The sequence below is a fragment of the Stegastes partitus genome, unplaced genomic scaffold (assembly GCF_000690725.1).
Source record: "Stegastes partitus isolate 25-593 unplaced genomic scaffold, Stegastes_partitus-1.0.2 Scaffold2341, whole genome shotgun sequence".
NCBI lineage: Eukaryota > Metazoa > Chordata > Actinopteri > Pomacentridae > Stegastes > Stegastes partitus.
Window position 1 is genome coordinate 22,120 of NW_007580072.1, and position 22,511 is coordinate 44,630.

At 43.4% G+C, this 22,511-nt stretch overlaps 2 protein-coding genes across 4 annotated transcripts in view; one reads left to right on the forward strand and one right to left on the reverse strand.

The window, feature by feature from the left end:
• Nucleotides 1-2,870, forward strand: part of f3a (coagulation factor III, tissue factor a) — a 7,830-nt gene extending 4,960 nt beyond the window's left edge. Inside the window, exons 4-6 of the mRNA XM_008304868.1 lie at nt 90-271; nt 362-530; nt 1,905-2,870. Coding sequence (XP_008303090.1) covers nt 90-271; nt 362-530; nt 1,905-2,047 — 494 coding nt within the window. The 3' untranslated portion in view covers nt 2,048-2,870. The remainder of the gene's footprint in view (nt 1-89; nt 272-361; nt 531-1,904) is intronic.
• Nucleotides 2,871-4,557: 1,687 nt separating this feature from the next.
• Nucleotides 4,558-22,511, reverse strand: part of LOC103374737 (ATP-binding cassette sub-family D member 3) — a 22,109-nt gene continuing 4,155 nt past the window's right edge. For 2 of the 3 annotated variants that reach the window (XM_008304871.1, XM_008304869.1), the window contains exons 5-23: nt 20,916-20,985; nt 17,270-17,367; nt 14,928-15,051; nt 14,585-14,641; nt 13,529-13,671; nt 13,374-13,443; nt 12,921-12,990; nt 12,657-12,754; nt 10,810-10,901; nt 10,394-10,485; nt 10,216-10,285; nt 10,060-10,123; nt 9,860-9,937; nt 9,359-9,424; nt 8,935-9,024; nt 8,738-8,857; nt 7,805-7,909; nt 7,497-7,553; nt 4,558-6,641 (exon numbers count right to left, since the gene is read on the reverse strand). In XM_008304871.1, coding sequence (XP_008303093.1) covers nt 6,564-6,641; nt 7,497-7,553; nt 7,805-7,909; nt 8,738-8,857; nt 8,935-9,024; nt 9,359-9,424; nt 9,860-9,937; nt 10,060-10,123; nt 10,216-10,285; nt 10,394-10,485; nt 10,810-10,901; nt 12,657-12,754; nt 12,921-12,990; nt 13,374-13,443; nt 13,529-13,671; nt 14,585-14,641; nt 14,928-15,051; nt 17,270-17,367; nt 20,916-20,985 — 1,642 coding nt within the window. In that variant the 3' untranslated portion in view covers nt 4,558-6,563. Of the gene's footprint in view, nt 6,642-7,496; nt 7,554-7,804; nt 7,910-8,737; nt 8,858-8,934; nt 9,025-9,358; nt 9,425-9,859; nt 9,938-10,059; nt 10,124-10,215; nt 10,286-10,393; nt 10,486-10,809; nt 10,902-12,656; nt 12,755-12,920; nt 12,991-13,373; nt 13,444-13,528; nt 13,672-14,584; nt 14,642-14,927; nt 15,052-17,269; nt 17,368-20,915; nt 20,986-22,236; nt 22,307-22,511 lie in introns of all 3 variants that reach the window. The other variant, XM_008304870.1, reaches the window with a different exon arrangement.

Here is a 22,511-nt window from a genome sequence, read left to right on the forward strand (position 1 = left end):
AACGTCATCAGACCCACAACATGGTTCTGAATGGGACTTTATATTCAGATAGCGAGCATGTACGGATGAACTCTCTTCCTCCTCCACAGCTGATATCGGCAAACCTGACTTCAAGTTGAAGGTGAGCGAAGACAAAAAGAAAACCACCCTGTACGTGACCGACCCACTCACCGCCCTGTTTAAAGATGGCCAGCAGCTGAACATCAGGGATATCTTCTCTGAGCAGCTGCAGTACAGAGTCACCTACAGAAGAAACAAGAGTACCGGCAAAGTGAGTAGCAGCAGACGTTCCAGAACCGGCTTCCAACACTCGTGAACAAGAGAACGAGAACTCCATGTTTTCTTTTTCTGTTGTCTTCAGAAAGTGTACACCTCCAAGACCAACGAGATAGAGCTGTCTGACCTGGACCGAGGGGAGAGCTACTGCTTCAACGTCCAGGCGTACATCCCAAGTCGCCACACTGACAAGCAGCTCGGCGAGATGAGCCAGACCCAGTGCTCCAACGACGACAACGCGTCCATCTTTAAAGGTGAGGTGTTTGATTCTCACACATTCATATATCCCAGGACTGACCCGTGACCAGGTGACGATAGAGCGGTACAACACTCCTGCATGTGGTCAAACACCAAAAGATGAAAAAACACCAAAGCCAACAAAGCAACCATAAAAGAATTTCAGCTCTTCCTGCAGCTCTTCTTTTGCCTCTCACATCACATTAGCATGCGCTTTAAATGTGCAAAGATAGTCAAGCTAAAGTCTAAATTCATTTGTGGCTTTAGCCTGCATTCGACCACGAGTCCCACAAGTGAAAGTCCTCCATCTAGCTCCACCACATCCTGCTGTCATAGACTTTGTTGCTCTTGATCTCATCTGATCTGTGAAACAAAAATGATGGAGTAAACAAACAAGTGTTAAACAAACCAGAATGTCTTCTATAGTTTAGATCCTTTGAAGTTGCCGCCTTTTGCTTTGATGACAGCTTCGCATGCTCTCAGCTTCATGAGGTCGTCTCCCTGATGGTTTTCCAACAGGCTTGAAGGACTTCCCAGAGGTGCTGAGCAAAATGGGGCTACTCTAAAGAATCTGTAACCAATGAACCAATAAAAAATATATATTAATGTAGAATAGTTAAATGAAATACACTGCTTAAATTAAATATAAGCGTTTCCTTTCATACACTAATGAAAGTAATGTTTTCTGTCATGAGAAAAACAGTCAACAGAGCCTCCTGGTGGCCAGATGGTGTAACTACCATTGAAAATGCCCACATGGTGAAAATGTACTGAGGACATGTGCTTCTGTGCATAACTATCAAAGAAGCAGCAAGTTAGCAATTATTAATAGAGGAATATTCCAGGTAGTAGCGAACATAAGCACATGAGAGACGTAAGCTTTAGTATATTAACAAGAATTGATTCCATATTGTGAACCAGACACTAGGAACAGCCTGCATTACAAACATACAAAAGAAAACATTCTGGTCTAAAAATCAATTACGATAAGTGAAGGGATGCTTCAAGTCACACCCACAGGAGGCATCGACTACTGCTCACACATGGAAACAGTACCACATGACAACAGGTGTCGTCTTAATGATCATTAATCAATAAAATTCAGATGAAGGTTAGGGTTAGGCAGGCAATCATGGTTTTGGTAAGAACAGGTCTCCAGGAAGTTAGTTTGAATCCGTGTAATTTCCTCTGACATGAAAAGTGAAAGTGTTTGATGCATGTACCATAAAGACGTAGTTTTCTTTTTGTGAACACATTGTAGGTACTGAACATCTAATAGTATGCCACAGTTGGAAATCCGTACAAACTTAGACCAACAAATGACCAGCGTCTCCCCTCCACTGTAGTGTGAAGCTTTTTAACGTGATGTCGTCCTGTTGTGTGTCTTACAGTGTACTCCATCAGTGTGATTGCTTGTGCCATCTTCCTCATTCTGCTGCTGATCGGCATCGTCGTTGCTGTCACGGTGGTCTGCTGCAAACGCAAGAGGAAGTCTCAGCATGAAAAAGACGGACTGCCGCTCGACGTTATATAATATGTACACAACCTAACATACACACACACACATGCAGAAGCGTTGCTATATGAGGACCCTCTCTGGTAAAATATATTCCACAAACACTGACCCATACGCACATTTTTTCTCACCTTAACTCCAGAACCAGGTCTCCACCCTGAAGCTGCCTTAAACTGTGACGACCGGCCCGGACGTCCTCACAAACTATGGACTGTGCTTGCAGCAGTGGTTCTGAGTTAGAATTGGTCCTCATAAAGATAGCACCACACACACACACACACACACACACACACACACACACACACACACAGGGCACATGCGGTACATCTGAATTGGACCGAGGCGGGTCTAGTTCTACATTCCACTGTCAAACACTGGAATTATTCTTTCCTTTAGTTTCTGTGAAACTCCTTTGGTCATATTTCTTCGTTCCTCATTTCCAGCTGCAGATAAACAGACTTTAGGGAAACACTGTTGGAGCTCTCCTACTGTACAGATATAAACTATTCTGTTTCATTTACTGCCTGTATATGTGGATTAGTGGTACCTCTGATGACTGTAGATAAACACTGCCAATAGTTCTATTTAATTGATTTTGTAGTCGACTTTATAACTTGGTATGATCGTCTGATGACACTTTTTTGGGGACTCTGGTGAAAGCAACACTTTATGGGAAACATAGCATATAATATTTTTGTATTTAAAGCTTAATTTATTGTGTTTATTTGAAATTAACACATTTGTTCATGGTGCTATTTTTAGCCGTTTTATACTTGACGTTGTTGCTCATCGGTTTATGTGGTGGAATGCTGGAGAAATAATAAATATTTTACAAAAAACACGACCAGTTGTTGTTTTTAAAAACGTTTCACTGTCGGTACCGTTAATCCATGACGTTGTTGAACATGATGAATATCTAGTTTGATGCTAACAAATCATATTAACAGTAAGTGCAGTGTATTTGGGCTGGATCGACTAAGTTATTTATAACCCAAGGTATTGCTAAGATCTTTATTATTGCTTGATTTGATAGTACTGGTACATATGTAAGTTTTCATTTACGGTGCCATGAAAAAAGTGTTTCCTCCCTTCTCAAATTCTTCTTTTTTAAAATATTTCCCCTCCTTAAATGTTTAAGACCATCAAACAAATTTAAATATTTGACAAAGATAACCAAGTTTTAAATGATGATTTCATGTTTTAAGGGAACAAAGCTATCCAGACCTTCCTGGCCCTGTGAAAACGTAGTTGTTAAATCATGAATTAGCTGTGGCTGATCACATTTTTTGGAGTTCAGTGTCACTGACACAGCCTGATTAGCTCCAGACCTGTTCAGTCAATAAATCACTTCAACAGAACCTGTCTGACAAAATGAAGTCGGCCAGAAAGTTCTCAAAAAGCTGCAACAAAAGAAATTCAAGAACAGATGAGAAATAAAGTAATTGACGTCTATCAGTCTGGACAGGGTTACAAAGCTGTTTCTAAAGCTTTAGGACGCCACGGTGAGAGACATCATCCACACATGGAGAAACATGGAACAGTGGTGGACCTTCCCAAGAGGCCAGCCGACCAGAATGACCCCAAGAGCCCAGCCACGACTCATCCAGGAGGTCACAGAGGAACCAGGACAACATCTAGAGACCCGCAGGCCTCCCTGCCTCAGCTGATTTTATTTTGAGCAAAGATATTATTTTGGCCGTGGTCCTCCCTGAAGCCTGTTTGACTCCTCGTTTAGTTTGCACCTTTTGGTCACTGTAAATAAATGCACCTTTTTGAAACTTCATTCATGTACCAGTTGTGGCTGCTCGGGGTTTGGGAGGTGGAATCCAGGTTATGTCTCGGCCACCCCAAGATGGGGCAGAACAGTCGTCACAGCATGAAATGTGTTCAAACTACCCTCGTCAATAATCTCTTTTTGAAAGAACATATGAGGAACTAAAGGGAGAAAGGTTCACATGAAGACTTTACAGGGACAAACATGTGCTGTTTACTTAACCGAACCGCCCTGAATGCATTCTTCGCACGCTTCGACACCCCCACCAGCGGGGCAAGAGCCTCAACCACGGCAACAACCAGGCAGGTGTCCACCCGAGGCCTTCAACAACATCAGGTGAGATGCTGGACACTGAAGTTAGGTGCAGACAAGCTGGCAGGCGTACTTACAGACATCTTCAAGCTGTCCTTGCAGCAGGCTGTGGTCCCCACACGCCTCCAGTCTACCCCCAACAGGCAGCTAAATGCCTGAACAACTATTGCCCGATTGCCCTGACACCAACAACAATGCTTTGAGAGGCTGCTCCTGCATTGCATCAAGGGCACCGTTCCTGCTGACCTGGACAGAGCCAACAGAAGACCTCAGCTGCACTGCACACAGGCCTGTCCCACCTGGTGGATCCCAGCACCTACGTTAGGGATGCTAGTCGTTGATTTTTACCTCAGCCTTCATAAACCGAGCTTGGCCCCGTGTCCTTCTAAATCCGGCCTTACAGGTGCAGAAACACACACAAGAAGGAACAAAGACCTCTTTATGAAGATTTGTGTCTCCTGAAGTTTGTTTTTTTCTTTAATGCAGTCAGATCATACCATTACTGTCCATATAAAACCAACAGTACAGTTGAGAACCTTACTTTACATTTTCCGAACACACTTCCTGTTTAGTACATTAGAGCGACAGAAGGGCAGAAGGACCTCGTCTGGACGTCTCCCCACCGGCGACACTGACAAAAGCCACCATTGCACCTGAGACCCAGCGCCCCCCCTGCTTCAGAGACCTCACGTAAAATCATTCATCAACCCTTTCAGTCCCACCACCCGATCAACATAAATATTTAACACAATTTGAAATTAATGATTAGCTTTCAACAAAAAGGAAAAAGTCTAATAACCACTTGCTGTTTGGTGAGTACGACCCCATATCTTCAGACGACCAACAACCTGGTGGAGAACACTGAGAGAAACTGAGCAACAGGTAGACGACACCCATGTGACTGGAGCTCAGCTGGTGCGTCGTCTCCTTTACTCACCTTAAGTTTCTAGAACTAAAGGAGCCAAGTGCAGCTCATCCCAGTAATTATAATCAACTAATGTCCTACAAAATACGGCAGAAGAAAAACACTGATATCAGGACAACAAGCTCATCAACAGTCTGGGTTTAAAGAAGATCTCTACGAACGCCGTCGAGCTACATTTAATCTTTAATCAGTGCAGATCAGAGAGTGGCGCCGCAAGATCTACGCGCGTTCTCACAAAAACTACTTCATCTGAGGAGCATTTTGGAATCAACTGCTGACGGCGATCAAAGTTACACAGAACTGGATCAAACAACAATTTTATTTTTATTTTCTGGCATTCCAGGTCTGAAGTCTCAAAGAGCCAATTCATTCCTTGAGATCGTGGCACCCCGGCAGCTAACGTAGGATCTACTGGTGTCCTGGATGGCACTCACACGTTAAAGTTTAGACATTCAGGCATTCACAAAGTGTGTCGCAAGTGGAATGTTCAATTACAGAATCACTGGAGCGGCACCAGTACGACCAGTGGGATATATCGGCTCATCACTTCGAAACGCTCACGAGCAAGAACCGACATTTGGTACCGTCTTTGCTTCGACATGGATCGTAGGTTGAATTAGGGGCAACCACAAGTGTAGACAGAACAAAGTTGTCCCTCCCTCGCTCAGTTTATTCAACAGACTTGTTAACGCGTGACACAGGAAGCACTTCAAAGCCCTCAAACGTCGCCTCTGACAAAGCGTCCGGTTGCAGCGAGCGCCGTTCGTCCTGCAGCTGGAGAAGCCGGGGTTAGCTGTTAACTCCTCAGTAATGCTCATTTAATAGATTATCTTTAGACAACAAATAGCGTTCTCACGTAATCTTTTAGTTCTCTGACGCACTCATTTAAATCATTATAGGAGACATGAAACTTATATTTTTGTTCTCATGATTTCCCCGCTTCATGGATCAATTACATCACTATCGGCCAAAAGAAAAGCCAAGAACGAGCAGCACAAACACGGCAGAGGGTGTACGCATACACGGCCTGTTGGAATCAATAAAACTAATCCATAACTATGAACCGAAATTGATTCTGAGCTGTGGCTGCTCTCAGCTTCTGTTAGTTCACTTTAATGAAACCCTGCAGGAGTCTCACTGATGTCAACGCACAGAAGCATCACTCTTGGTGTTCCTGTGGGACGCTGTGCCTGAAAGACCGCCGTGGTTTCTACGTTATCTCTACAGGCAAACTTGTTGTCAGATGTACTTGGCTGTGCAGAGATCATAAAAAAAAACAGCAGAATATATTTCCACCTTAAGCGTCTGTCGGGTGTTTATGTTGGAAATATAAACCAAAAGTGTCTTTTTTTTATAATCGTGCTAAACAAATTCATGATTAGACAGTAAACAGAAAACAAAGGAAACAAGGCTGAGGGTTACAAATGATTAAAAACATCGTTATCTATTACTTCTATCTTGAGTGCAAAGAACTAACGGACTGGTTTTATCGCAGCCGTGCATCCGTCGTCAGCAGCAGGCGGTTAGGAGCCGAACTCTACAGTCTCTTCTGTGATGGGCTTGAACTCGTAGTTCCCTCTGCCGTCCATGTGGAGGTAATACTTCATGACGGAGACGGAAACATGGAGAAAAGCAAAGTCAGCAGGAACGAGGACACGTCCAAGTGCAGCAGATATTCAACAAACACAAACAGTGAAATCTGTCTACAGTTATACCACACACTAAAATGCTTACCGTAATGTCTGGACTATAAGTCACTACTTTTTTCACAAGCTTTGAACGCTGCGGCTTAAACAACGATGCGGCTAATTTATGGATTTTTAACAATTTGCCTCGAGACCAAAGTGACGCTGAGAGCGACGACGACAGAGAGACTGAGGAAGTGATGAAGTGATTCTGAGGCTGTTCAGCTCCTGAAGACACTGAAGAAGACGACTTTAGTGGTTTTAGTGCAGGAGGAAGATGAAGATAGCCATCAGTGACTTTTCCTGGTAGCTGCTGGAGTTTTATTTCCTTAACCAGCCGTGTTACAGGAAGTGTTCAGAAAAAAGCATCTACGGTATTTGTGTATGTTACTGGTACGTATTTAATTAAAAGTTTAAAACATTTTTCTGTGTAAATATCTCATGTTCCAACGTGGACACCTGCAGCTTATAGACCAGTGCAGCCTTTATATGTACACACCTGGTTTTCTTTTTAAAGTCAGTGGGTGCAGCTTATATTCAGGTGTGCTCATAGTCCAGAATTTACGGAAGTGTGTTTCCAGTATAATAAGAAACTCAGGCCGCCATGCCGTTATCCTATGTGATGGCTAAACGAGGTTGGACATGCGTCCTTCTTAACTCCTGGTTAGAATTCTACACATCGCAGTGCTGTGAGGGAGCAGTAAAGTCGTTGGTAGGAATCTGAGCATTTAATTATAAGTCGTAGAAACATGGACATCATTCAGTCCTCACCTCGTGGTGCTTCCACAGGGACTTTCTGTGAGACACTGTGAACAAGGTGATGCCCACCTGTGGATCACAAAAGCATAGAACTAGTACCTGATAGAACAGCACATCAGCGTGTTGTACTCATCTCCTGTGTTCATGGTTCACATTTACCCTACATATCAGCATCATGGGGGACTACAGAGGTTAGTGAAAGTCTTTCTGCTAACTCTGCTAACTGCCATATGTTGTACTGAGCTACCATTTGCCACTGATAAACCTTCTTACTCAAAGACGTACTGCGTTTGTGTGCATAATGTGCTGTTGGGTCATACCGTCCTGCAGTGGCTGTAGATGTAATCCTCCACATCCACACTCACTGCACTGGTGCACTCGTCTAGGATGGCAAACTGGGGCTTGTGATAAAACAGTCTGGCCATCTGTGTACAGAAACAGACACACAAAGCACCAGAATCATCATCATCATCATCATCATCATCATCATCATCATGACTGTTCTCTGTGTTTCCTCACAAGTTCAAAAGCTGTCTACTTCAGTTGAAAAAGATCAGCATTCAAAATGGGCAACCACAGACTCACAATTCATCACCACCTAAATGAATTAATAAAGAAATGTGGCTCTTTGTTTTGGATGTAAGGTTTGCTTAAAGGTTGTTAATGTTGGCAAAAATGGGGTAAAATCAGGAGGTTGTGGCTTTGAATGGGAGACGTATTTCCATCCATCCATCCATCTATCATCTCTACACCTTAATCCTCACCAGGGTCATGGGGGCTGGAGTCTATCCCAGCTGACTCAGGGTGAAGGCAGGTTCACCTGGACAGGTAACCAGTCTATCACAGGGCTACACTTAGAGACAGACAACCAAGCACACTCACATTCACACCTACGGACAATTTACAATCACCAATTAACCTCAGCATGTTTCTGGACTGTGGGAGGAAGCCGGAGAACCCGGAGAGAACCCACGCTGCACGGGGAGAACATGGAGACTCCACGCAGAGAGATCCCGGGTGTCCTCACCGGGACGCGAACCTTCTAGCTGTGAGGCAACGATGCTAACCACCGAGCCACCTTGCAGCCCGAGACATATTTCATCATTTCAAATAAACTTTTTGTGTTTGCATGTTCTTCGTACAGTCGTGAGTGTGAACTGAAAAGTCCTCCACCTGCCTGACAAGAAAACTCTTTTTTTAAAAACTGTAAATCAATCCCTAGTCATGTTGACAGGAAGTGAGTGGGTTCTTACAGCCATCCTCTGCTTCTCCCCTCCGCTGAGGACGTCCATCCAGTCCTGGACAGTGTCCCAGCTGCCCTCCCTGTCGAGGATGTGACCCAGCTGAACATTGTCCAGGTACTCCTTCAACACCTGGACGCATAGAGCCATAAAGTCAGTACAGTGAAAAACACAGACGGTGAAAGTGAGCAGTGTGTTTTTTGTCCCACCTGATCAGAAATGCCTTTCTTCCTCTGATCTTCAAAGGTGTCGGGGTAAATGACTTGGTCCCTCAGAGAGCCTAGAGTCATGTAGGGTCTCTAGACAAACACAACACAGTCAGTCAAACACAAACTTCCAGAAGATGAAGATCAGCGCCACCTGCTGGAGCTTTTTAATGTCATTGGAGTCGTGAAACAGAACCATGATAGATGTTTCCCCTGAACATAGTGAAGGCTTTTTGAACTGCAATGATTGACGGTCGCTGATGGGAAAACTTTATGCATCACTCAACCCTCGTGTATCATCAACTATATAAACTCCCCTTCCTCTAAGACACAGATTAGGCAATCTTAAAACCAAGACGCTGCTCAGAGCTCGTGCCAGAATGAAGCTGACAGTTGTTAGTGGCAGAACAGAAAACAGGATTTTTACCTGAGGAACGTAGAAGAGCTTCCCCCTCTCGGGTTTTGTCAAATGTCCACCGAACAGAGGCCACAGCTGTAAAAGAAAAACCACAATTCAGACACTGATGGACTGATTATCCAAGTCTGTGGAGCTTTACTGGAGGGATGGAACACGATTCTTCTAGAAGATAATCCCTTCCCCTGGTTTGGTGTTTGGTGACGGTGCTGCAGACTGCTACCTAACATGCTGGTCCAGATTCTCCAGTAAGTATTCAACTGGGTTAAGATCTGCCAGTTGTGAAGGCAAAACCTTTTCACACGTTTGATTTCAGTAACTCTAAACATCACGGTCATCGAATGTGGGTTAAGCCGTGGTTGCCTGTTAACTACATGCAGTTAATCTGTGAGGAAGCATCTGCACTTGCTGTTTTTTCCCATTTTTTCCCTCCATGTATTCAGATTTTTCTTGAATGTGTCTCCTGTGTGGATGTAAACGACTGTACAGACAGGTCTGATTAGCAACTCTCACCTCTCCGAGCACTCTGAACAGGGAGCTTTTTCCACAGCCGTTAGGTCCACACACCAGAACGTTGGTGCCAGACTGGACCTTTAAGTACAAAGAAGCAAAAAAAAAATGTAAACCTGAAATCCAGCTTTTCAAACAAATCCATCGATTCAGTTTTTTATTTCTGTCATTAAACACTGACTGGCCAAAGACGAGCACTTTACCTCAAACGTGAGGTCTCTGATCAGGACGTCTCCGTTGGGTGTTGCCAGTGGCGTGTGGTCAAATCTGCAAAATGAGAAAAAAACACATTTACTTCAGCAGAAAGGAAACCAGAAGCACATATCAGTGTGTAGTGAAGAGCGCAACAGGAGACCTACTTGATGACGTTGTCTCTGTTGATAATTTGACCACTTCCAGGCACCAGTACGAGTTTCTCCGCTGTGTCTTCTTTAAAGGGGAATAAACAAAACATCAGATAAGGCGTTTGGCTGCATGGCTTCAGTTGTCTGGTATTCTCATTTCTGTGATATATTTCTTTGAGGAGAAGCTAGGTACCCTTCTCCTGCTGGGAAACCATCGTGCGTTCGTATTTGCCAGCGTTTAGCTCCTTCAGGACTTTCATCAGTTCGGTGATACGAGCTGTAAATCTGTAGGAGACACACACGAGTTATAAAATCTAATAAACATTTAAATTCATCCCAAGAGATCCATACAGAGAATAACATTATTATAACATCATTACCATGTGAAGTGCTATGAGATGTGAATGTTATATTTGACGCTGCACCACTTTTAGAGATATTCAGGATAAACCTTTTCTGAATGAAACAGCCTGCATGAATTATTCAAAATGATTTAAAGAGATCTGTATGAATTGAGTATTGAATTAAGACAATCTCATGCTGGACAACACGTCTGTGAGGTATGACCCGTCTTTTTCACCTTTTTTCCTAACAGTCTATAAAACTCACCCTGAGAGGCGGGTCATCTCTCGGCCGGCCAGTACGATCCTGCCCAGGGCCTGGGACATCCTCAGGAGCATCCTTCCACTCTGGTAGTAGTCCTGTCAGCCACACAAATCCAGTTCACATCAGTACACCTCAGAACAAACCCGATTGCTGTATTGTTTCTGGAGAATAAGGTTTATTTATCATTGTCCAAAGTACCGTCATGCTGTAATAGAACTAAAGAACTAAAGCGAAGGCATTGGACCTACACTTCTTTTCCTAATGTATCCACGCTTTACTCTGCACACGGAAGTTCAACTTGTTTGTCGTACTTATCTGAATAAAGAATAAAGTACAGTGGGAAGTACCTGCTGGACATGAGAACAACAAACTTGGGCCTTGAGACTGCTCTTGCTGAGGAACTTGGGACTACTCAGCATTACCTCGTCCTCGTGTTGCCCCCACTACACCGCGAGCAGCGTGACGGGGGGCAGAGGAGGGGTAAGTTCAGAGGTATCTGGGCTAGGCTAGGCCAGACAGGTATGCCATTCCAACCCTTCTACTCACAAATGTACATTCTCTGGACAATAACATGGACAATATATGTCTTTGGAGGTCATGGATGGATGGATGGATGGATGGATGGATGGATGGATGATAAAGAGAGGGAGGGAGAGATGGATGGATGGATGGATGGATGGATGAAGAGAGAGATAGATGGATGGATGGATGGATGGATGAAGAGAGAGATAGATGGATGGATGGATGGATGGATGGATGGATGGATGGATGGATGATAAAGAGAGGGAGGGAGGGATGGATGGATGGATGGATGGATGGATGGACGGACAGATAGATGAATGGATAAAGAGATGGATGGATACATGGATGGATGGACAGCTGGAGGGATGGACAGATGCATAGATAGCATGATGTGAGGGAATGCTGCCTGTACTGCCTATAATATACAGGCACAACACACTGCAACTGGTCTACACAAGCTCCAAAGGTGCATAAAAGCCTTCAAACCTCCGCTACATCAGACTCTGTCCTGCTGAGACCTGCCCATAGACTCTGGGTGAAAGTTACAAGTTGCACGGCTGCACTTCAGGACACCACAGATTGGGGCATGTTTATGCCGGCAGCCACATGCAACAACCGCTCCAACGTCCAGGAGGACACGGACTCGCTTTACCAGCTACATCACTGAAAGCAATGATGATGTCACCCACATTCAGCACCACCCATGCTAACCAAAAGTCATGGCTGACAGCTGAGGTTCCCAAAGCTGTTGAGGGCCCGCAACGTGGCCTTTAGAGCTGGAGGTGCAGCTGGTCTGAGAGCAGCCAGTACCAACCTATCCTGAGGCATTAGGACGGCCAGACACCAGCACATGTGGAAGATTACGGGACATGTCAGGGACAGCAGAGACACACAGAGCCTGTGGCAGGTTATAAGGACCATCACAGACTAGGAAAGGAAGGAAGGAAGGAAGGAGCCTCCTGACCAGCTGCCTCACTGTTTAGTTTGGAAGACGCACCATCTCCAACCGTAAAGCCCTGCAGTGCATCGTGCACACAGCTGGAAGAACACATGCCTCACTCCCAACAAGTTCACTCTGACTTGTGATCACTGACTGGTTTGAAGCCTTTGTGCTATTTAACACACAAAGCCAGACCTCTACATGTATCAGTCCACTTCTATCCAGTACAACAGTCAGAGCTGAACTACTTGCTCTGACCTACTTTCAACAAAAGCTGCATTCTTGTTTTGAAGCTCTCTCATTTACCACGTGATGACAAAGTGTGTGGGCAGGTGTGTGTGTGTGTGTGTGTGTGTGTGTGTGTGTGTGTGTGTGTGCTCTCTCTCACCTCGAGCAGCTCAGAGTGTGTGCTGTTCAGGTGTCGGGGGTGTGACAGGTTTAGGAATGGCCGGCTAACCACCAGGTAGCCCACCACTGTGGCCAAGTCTGCAGGGAAACAACAGGTGGACACATGAGAACAGATTCACTTTGTTTTGACTGTGAAAAACAAGTTATGAGTGCCTGTTCCGCACAATTATTTATGCTCGTAATTGCACAGATTAGACGAGGGCGTTGTCTCTCACCACTTCAGTTAAAGAGTACATCTACTTACACTTGGCAATTATGCTGTCCACAAATCCCATAGAGAAGCGGAAGAAGATAAAGTTATGCAAGTGGTCCACCTGCAAGAAGTAACGAACGTTTAATAAAATGTGCCGTATAATTCTAGCCTATTCTGATGTTGGGGAAGCACATACATTTACATCTCTACTAAACATGTTTTCAGACGATTTTAAGGAAATCTAATAAAATCAACAAATGCAGCTGCTGCAGGTTTATCACTGCCTCTTACTTTGGGGACAGGAGAGAACCTCGTTGTTGTTTACCTCCAGTGGTCTAACTTCTCGCTTTGTAATTACAGGTGCAACAAAGCACCGTCCAAAACTCACCAGAATACATTGAACAGGGATCCTGGCTGTGATTTAACAATAAAATAATTCATGTGGTTCCATTTGTGGACTCTTAAGACACATCCACACCTCGTGGAAAACACAAATCAACCCACCAGTTTCTTGAATGTGGCGTGAATGGTCTGCTTTTCCCTCGTGTTCCCGTTGTAGAAGGCAATCTCCTCACTGAAGAGAAACAAAGAAAATCAGCGTGGCATTGTTGTGAACAGCTGTACAGTAACTGAGCTTGAACGGTTCTTAATGCGTTTACCTGTTGGTGATAAGGCGAGAGTTGACGTAGCGATACTCTCCCTCGTAACGCTGCTCAGTGACGGTCATCTTGCCTATTGGCCTCCTCAGTCTGGTCAAGAACAGGCCCGAGATCAGCAGGTAGGACATCATGATGGTTGGGCCCTGGGTAGGAGAGCAGAGGTGGACACAATCGAGTATTTATTTATTATTTGATTCATTCCAGACGTGCCGCAGTATCATAAAGGCTAAAGAGAAAATAAAATACACAAAAAAAACAAACAAACTTCAAAACAAACCACATCCAAAACCTAAAATAACGTCTGAAAACAAGTTGGATGAAGTTTAACTTATTAGCTCCAACATGTCGGAGCATCTCGTATCTGACTGTTTCCTGTTTGCACACAGGGTCAAAGAGCTTCATCAGTGGAGACATGTCCTGTGGTCTGATGGAACTAAACCTCAACTGTTTGGCCTTAATGACCATCGGTACATCTGGAGGGAAAAGGGGGAAGCTTGAAGCCTGAGAACACCATCCCAGCTGTGGAGCACGGGGGTGGCAGCATCATGCTGTGGAGGGACTGGTGACCTTCACACAATAGATGGCATCATGAGGAAAGAACATGATGTGGAGATACTGAAGCAACATCTCCAGACATCAGCAGGAAGTTAAAGCTTGTGACTCTTTCTGGTGTTTTGGAGACGTGAGCTCCTCCCGTCCCAAAGCGCTCACCGGCGGTCAGGAGTCTGGTCAGCAGGCCCAGCTGCAGCCAGCAGGACAACCAGACGGCATTTTGACTTTGCTGCAGGTTGATCCTTTAAGTTCGGCTTTTTATTTCATAAATACACGAGGGAGATTCAAATAGACGTTGAGTATTTTATTTGAGTTTAAAATGTTTTTGTTGCATGCAGAAATAAAAAAGTGTTAAAGGTTGCCGACTCCTGCTCTAACGCAGCCGATCCCCTTTGCTGCATATTGTCACTATACGTCCATGTGTGGTTCCCAGTACGGTAGGTATGGTACAGTTTGTGGTTAATGCATTTCCACTGGCTAAAGGAAACACGCTGGAACTATTACCTGAGCACCGATGGCACTTGTCAGCTTGAAGATGTACAGACCGATATCTAACAGAGGCTGAAGGAGAGACAAAGGACAAATAGATTTAGAAATATTAATCCAGAAATCTTGCTCACAGTATCAATCATGTGAAAACAACACTCCTATCAAAGTGATGCATGGGCTGCTGGGACATTTCAGACCATTACATGCAATGCAAGAGGAGTGTGTCATAAGAACAACCAGCAGGGTGCATAGAGCTTCAATGAAAATGTCGTGCTCGTCGTTCTATTACAAAGTTGTGCACAGTACTCCAGTGTACTCGTCCCCGTTTACTCCTTCACTGCATATGGTGGAGCTGTACCTTGCTGAGGTTGGAGTAAAGATCCACCACGCTGTTGCAGAACTTCTCCACGTCCTGTGTCAGGAGCTGGTCTGCATTGGCTATCCGGTTGTCCAGGTTTCCCATTTTGTAGTAAGTGAAACCTCTGAAGAGGCAGAACACAAGATGAAGACACAAAGACGTCTGGAAACACCAGAAGACATGCTTCACCTAGACACCTAGACGTTCTCCAGGTGGGAGTCACAGGTTCTGAACAGCTCAAACCAAATTTCCCTTTTTTCATTTTGTTTTTCCTTTATGAAGAACTACTTGCTCCCTCTTCAGCAGAACGTGTCACTGTGCTGTAATTCCCTGCTAAGATGCATTTGACGATGAAACGGTGGGGTGACGGTCTCTGGGCTGAACAGAAATGGGGGTTGATGGTATTGATGGACCTTTGGTGTTGTTGGTAGCAGCAGTAGACGGCAGCTTTGGGTTTAATTTAAAACATGACCTCTGCTATGCTGTGCTATGTCCACGGGATCAATGTTCAACAGAAACAAGCCGCTGTCATCACGTCTGAACATACCGACAATGAAGAACTAACACAGAGACACAATTACAAATGTTCTGATGTTTTCTGAGGTGAGCACAGTAAACCTGAACCATTCTGTTGAACGGCGCTACAGAACAGACAGAAGAAAAAGAACAAAAACTCTGCAGTTAAACTAGTGGCCAACCAATTAAACATTACTGACACGATGGCAATGATTACCAAGAGGCTGGATCACCATGACCACCAGCTTCCCACAGCCAGAGGATTGAAACTGCTCATTTTGTGTGACTGAAGAAGCTCAGTTGAAGAGATGCAGATTGCATTTGTGCCAATGTTCAACAATGCTGATGCCAATACTGACATTCTTTTCCCTACATATTAACACAACATGATGCCTGTTCTTATCGTGGAGGCTCACTGGCAGGTTCAGACACCTTTCAAATGTACACATTCACTGGACAAAAAGGAAAACGACTTTAGTGTAAGAGGCACTATTTGGGCCGATATTAACACTTAAGAGTGCATCCACGATAGGACCAGGCGGGGGTGGCACAAGCCATCTCACCGATTTCAATGAAACTTTGCCAGTTTAAAGGGGTCCACCCAAAACTGCTTCAGTCTAAGTTTAAGGAAATTTGGTCAAACTGGGGGGATTTCACCACCCTTCCTTGTTTTTTTTTTGCAAAAATTACCAAAAATCGCCTAAAAAATGGTCAGAAGTATAAAGCTCTACTGCTGTAAGAATTCAACCAAATCTTTTCATATTTTCAGTGAATGTTATCCTACCCAAGGACAATCTATTGTCAACGTTTGGTTCTCCTACGACCAGTTCCATCACACAGATCATGTCAGCCAAGACCGCCTCTCTCACCCAACAGTGAAAACTGTTAAAATACCCAAAGTTTAGGCCAAAATATCTCCAATGCCCGAGCATGCTTCAAAAAACTGAGCATACCGTCTAAAAGGTGGGACTTCATACTAACATTATCTGCAATAAAATCTTCGGGCACTCACTAAACTATTTTACAGGAGGACTGCAAACTTGTCTCCCACCGCAGGTTATCCGCTTCAGTTGTTTTTCATTATAACGCGTTGATTCTGTAATTATGGCACAGCAACAGACAGAAAATGCCACAAAATGGTTACACACCATAAACTTTAATGAAATAGAATCATTTTGAAAGCTTTTGTTTGACCTTAGTCAGAAAAATAAGAATCGGCAGCTTAAAAATGACCTCTGTTATTGTATAAGTGAACTATGTGACGGGACTCACTCTTCGCTAAGTCAAACCAGGAGTCATAGAACACTATCAAAACGCTTCCTTTGTCTGTATTTGAACGTGAGAATGATTTTATAATAAAAGAATGGCTTTTGTTTGTCTAATAATGGAATAATAAATTTGCTTGAAACTTGCACGCCTGACATCACATCTTGATACAGACAACTTTATCAAAAAGACTTTGTTCTACTGAAAATAAATTGATTCGCTTTTTTGCAAAAAAAAAACCAAGGAGGGGTGGTGAAATCCCCCCAGTTTGACCAAATTTCCTTAAACTTAGACTGAAGCAGTTTTGGGTGGACCCCTTTAAACTGGCAAAGTTTCATTGAAATCGGTGAGATGGCTTGTGCCACCCCCGCCTGGTCCTATCGTGGATGCACTCTTAATTTCAAAGGATTTATCTGCTGATAATGTTCCGACGTCATTGTGAATTCCTAATCATGGGAAAACCAGAAATATAGATGCTTTTGTTGATAAAAGACATAAAAGCCTAAATAAATATCAAGCGTTTGAATGGAAAGCAGCTTCGGTGTTTTTGCTGTACTTACTGTAGGTACTGGTCATACAGGCTCTTTGTGAGCCTCTCACGGCACCTCAGCTTCAACTCATTGAGGCCCAACTTCAGGAAGTTGTTCACCAAGGCAATCTGGAAAGAGCCAGTCAGACATAACACACATGTATATATCCGGGCCTGGATTTCAGTTAAACTGTAAAAAAAAAAAAGATTTAAAAAAAAAAAAAAAAAAGTAATGAATAGCATTCATCCTGATGGTTTTCTAATCCCATAGGATGGGAAATAAAGGCAACATACGAAAAGCAAAATAATTAGCATGATTTTCCAAGAGCCATGCAAACGCACAACTTTGAGAATTAGGCTGCCAATCATCTATGTTTGTCTTTTTAAACAGGAATGGAGAATTGTGTGTGTACCAAACTGTGATACACATTTAAGCCAAATATGATTCATACTCGTGCCAAATTTAGTTTCACAGTGAATTTCTATTTGACCAAGACATTATGTTAGATATGTTCAGAAATGATAAAATCAACTATTTCTATGTTTGTTTGTCTTTTAAAAACATTTTAGGATTTCCTCCAAGTTATTTATACCCCAAGAAATTGGGAAAATGAAGTTTCTGTGCCATTCCAAATGGCTCTGGTCATGTTTAATTTAGGAAACGCTGATGTGGCGGCTGGTCAGTGACTGGTCAACTGCAAGTCATGACTAAAACCAAAGAGCGAGTGAGCTCACTGTTCGGGTCGATCCCTGAGTGGGCTGCTCATGAGACATGGAAAGGCTCTAAAACCACATCCGAGTGGTTTTAAGTCCTGGTGGCCGCAATGCAGAGCATCATCAGAAAGTACACGATGTTCCAGAATGTGACAAATCTCAAACGGTGTGGTAGGAAGCCAAGAATCGCCCTTGCACTGATAAAGGCCAAGAACAAACCGAGGATCACCAGTCTGCGTAAGACCACATGAACACTAACTGAGGAGGGATCCACGTCTCCAGGATAGACGCACAAAAACTCAACCGCTGCAAGAAAAAGAAGACAGCTTTTGGTCACCGCTTTGGTCGTCTGATGAGATGAAAATGGAGTTGATTGGATGTGAAAGGAAGGAGAGACATTCAACCCCAAAGGGCAGCAACCCCACCGTCAAGCACGGTGGTGGGAATGTAATAACCTCGGGGTGTTGTTCAGCCAGTGGACCAGCAATAGTTAAGATCTTGTCATCCTGAGAAAAGAGGATCACGTTAAGACTGTGGAGACAAGCATGAGGCAGTCTGCAGGAAAACTTGGGCAGCATTGGAACGTCCAAGAAGACAACGGCCTGAAACATACGGCCGAAGTGGTAAAGAAGTAGTTACCAGAAGACATGATAAGCATGTTGGAGTTGCCCAGCCAGAGTCAATCCCATTAAGAATCTAACGAGGGAACTGTGATGGCAAAGAAGTCTTCCAATCGAGACCTGGAGAAGTTCACAAAGAGGAACAAACTCTGAGCAGAGACATGCAGGAGGCTTGGTAGCTTTGCCACTGATGAGCAAAAGGGTTGACTAACTGTGGGTAAAGCGTTTTCTGGAAAAATGTAGAAAAAAAACACAGAAACAAAGAAAAAGTTAAAAATATATATTACAAGCTTTTTTTTGCCATCTGTTTTCACTGGTATGTGTCATTTCCAGCTAGAAGAAACAATTGGTCAAGTTAAAAATTCACTATAAATCTAAATTTGGCATCGAGATGCATGAGGACCAAATGTAGGATGATGTGGAACTAAAACAACAAATCCCTCTGATTTTAATTTACACCTGATTAGGACTATAGAAGTCAGATGATTCAGAAAAATGGTTTAAATTCTTCAGTAGGAACCAATGAAGTTGAGACAGAGAGCCGCAGACAGGGTCAGGAAGTTTTGTTTTGTCTTTTTTTGAGGGATTTGTTGATGATAAAACATTTTTAAACACAGAATATTGTCAGCCATACAACACTGATGCTTACAGTGATTTCAGTGTTTCATTAGTTAAAGAAAAAATAAATCAGGACAAATGGTAGTTTTTCAATCTGCAAAATGATTCAGTGAAAATAATTCAACTATCACCAGGAAATTAGTAATTACACAGAAATACCAGTGTTTTTCATATCAGGTTTTCTCTGGACATACAGTCATGGAAGAACTTATCAGACCTCCGTGTTTTCTTCAACTTCTTGTTCATGTTAATGCCTGGTACCACTAAAGGTCCACTTGTTTGGACACATATGATGATAACAACAAAACTAGCCGATAAGAGTTTAGTTTCAGAGCTGGTATCAGACATGTTCCAGGGTTTTCTTGATAATAACCAAAGTTCTTCCATCAGTAGCTGCCAGAAACAGAGCTTTTAGACGTTCCAAGTTTTCTTTTCTGTCTATTTCAGCCACATGACACACAGGACTTAGCACCTGATGGCAGAACCACTGTTTCTGATGACTGCAGCCATGCGTCTCAGCTGCTCTCCACCAGCTTCAACTTCAAACTAATGTGCTTTGTTTTGGGGCTTGTGCTTCTCCATTTATGTGTTTGATGGTGCTCCACAGGTTTTCAGTTGGATGTAGATCTGATGACTGAGCAGGCCAAGGCATGGTTCCAGTGTTCTGGTTCTCCATCCAGGCTTTAGCTGACCTCGCCGTGTGCCAAGGGCCATCGTCTGGTTGGGAAATCCAGTCACTGGAGGCAGGAAAGAGTTTTCCAGCTGATGGAAGAAGACTGCTTTCCAGAGCAGCCGGTACATGACCTGCTTCATTTGCCCTGTTCCCCCCAAACCGGAACCAGCCCAGATGGTCACTGATCCACCCACATGTTCTACTGTAGGGGCAGCACAGTCTGGTCTGGAGGCTCCTCCAGACTTCCTCCTAACCAGGAAGGTGGCTGGAGTGGGCATCAGCTGAACATTGGATTCATCCCTGAAGAGAACCTCAACCTAATCATCAACAGTCCAATCCAGAGGAACCGGGCTTTCCTCTGCCTTTGGTTGATGAAGGTCTTCTTCTGCCCTGTGTGACTTCAGACCAGCTTCAACAAGTCGGTTTCCAACAAGTCCCATGTCTCCACAGTGCCCCTCATGTTCAGGTCCCTGGAGGTCTGACCACGACTCCTGACACAGAACAGATGAGTGCTCGGTCACCTGGTGGGTAGGAAGACGTTTCCTGCCGCCACCAGCTAGCAATGTGGTAGCACCATGGTGGGCTGGTTGTTTCTTGGTGTGATGAACAGCTGTCTTGGAGATCTCCAGTTTTTTCGCTACCTGTCTCTCACTCACGCCAGTTTCCAGCAGAGCCAAGATGGCTGCCTTTGTGGCTTCACATAGTTCTTTTGTTTTAGGCTTTATGTGAGAGCTGAGCTGAGAGTTGTGCTCATACCCTGGGAATACAACTAAGCTGAAGCAGGTCAAATAGGACATAACATATGATGTCTGCATTTTTTGTTCACTGCATTCTTCAGGTTATATAGCTGTCATGGTACCAGGCATTAAAATGAAGAAGACATTGAAGAAAACAAGGAGGTCTAAAGGTTTCTTTCCATGACTGTATTTTAAAATCAAACAGTGCTGGACTATAAACTGATCCTGAATAATACAGAATAATATAGAGAATATGATGTTCAGATCAAATGTATGAGTGTCAAAAAATGAAAAGTTACCAAAAAACACACTTACAAGTGGCATGAATTTGATAAAGCTGAACAAGAAGATCTTGAAATCTTTTGTGGAGCGACCAATAATTGCACTGCAAACCACAACATGCACAGAGATGAGCAAACATTGCCAAGAAGGTCATTAAGACAAACACTGGGGCTTGATAAGACTTCGTGATCGTCCTCCCCGTGCAGCTCTACTGAACAAACCACAGCACAGGGAGGAGCACGACTTGTTTCCCTGATATGAAATAGACGGGCACGGTGGAGTCCTGGCACACATTAATACAGGAACACCATTCAGTTTATGTGCTTCCATGACGTGTTGTGATGCACGCTGGATAAGCGCTGGACGACTGATGAGCTTTGTCGTGTTAACAGTTACATCTAAACTTTAATCACAACCGCTGAGCCTTACTTCCAGGTGACACTGGTCATCTTCTTATGTCTTATTCATTTGCTGACGCCGACGTCGTTACTGTGAAACGTCTGCAGGGAATAATAAGTGTCATGAATGGCAACTTTACAAAAAAAAAGTTAGACTCGACTCCAGAAATAAACTGTAATATATTAGCAAAGAGCATTTCTATTGGAAAAACTAACTCAATAAATAAAACTCTTATTAAACTCGTATTTTATCTGTTTAAACTTGTTTCTTTTCATATGAAAGATTTGACGAATGACAAAAAAATCAGTAAAAACATTCTAGTTGAACAAATGGTTTAATATTTCTGCTTGTTTTGACTTAAGATACTGAATAGGTTGCCTGTAAATTAGATTTTTTTTTAACCTCATAACCACCATGTGACATGTTTTTATCCTGTTGGGGAGCCTCAGTACATCTGCACCCTCAATATTCTTGTAAATAACTACAGTTGTATGGTTCTTATTTAAATTTAACTTTAATTCTTCACTCCACATTATCTTTTCCATCTGCTTTGCACTATTACGGCTATTTTTATTTACTTATATTTTTTTGCTATTTTTATAGTTTTATCTTGTACCTCACTCTAAACTATATTTATTGACTGCTGCTTTTATATTAGTCTGAAATGTTTTGTGATTTAATCAAGCTCAGGAGCCTAAAACAGAAATACAATTTGAAGGAAAAGCAACAAAACACATAAACTGAATGGGACTCTGTGTGAAAATCCAGTTAATGAACAGTATTAATTTAACCCCCTCAACAAAAGGCCACAGGTGTCAGTGTCATGACTTGAATGGAAACGTAGACCTCAGACAGTAAGTGATGGAAAACAACACACTTCCGAAGCACGATGTTAACACCACAGCGTTAGTGGCTCGGTTGTCACTCGAGCGAGAAGCACATCTTTGACAGTTACCCCCGGTATGACCGATATGTAGGAATAAAAGTGCTTCTTGAACAAAGAGACGTCTCTGCTTATAATACCGCTGTGGAGAATCAAAAGAAAGTCGTTAATTCCTGCAAAGGATGAAACAATAAACGCACTTTCACAACAAATGTAACACATGAAGGCCTTCAGACTGTGACTGAACTAAACCTGAGGAAAGCTACACAAGAGTCAGACGAACGGTGTTTGGCAGGAATCGCTCATTTATTTTCAAATTATAAAAACAAACACAGTCGTGACTCGAT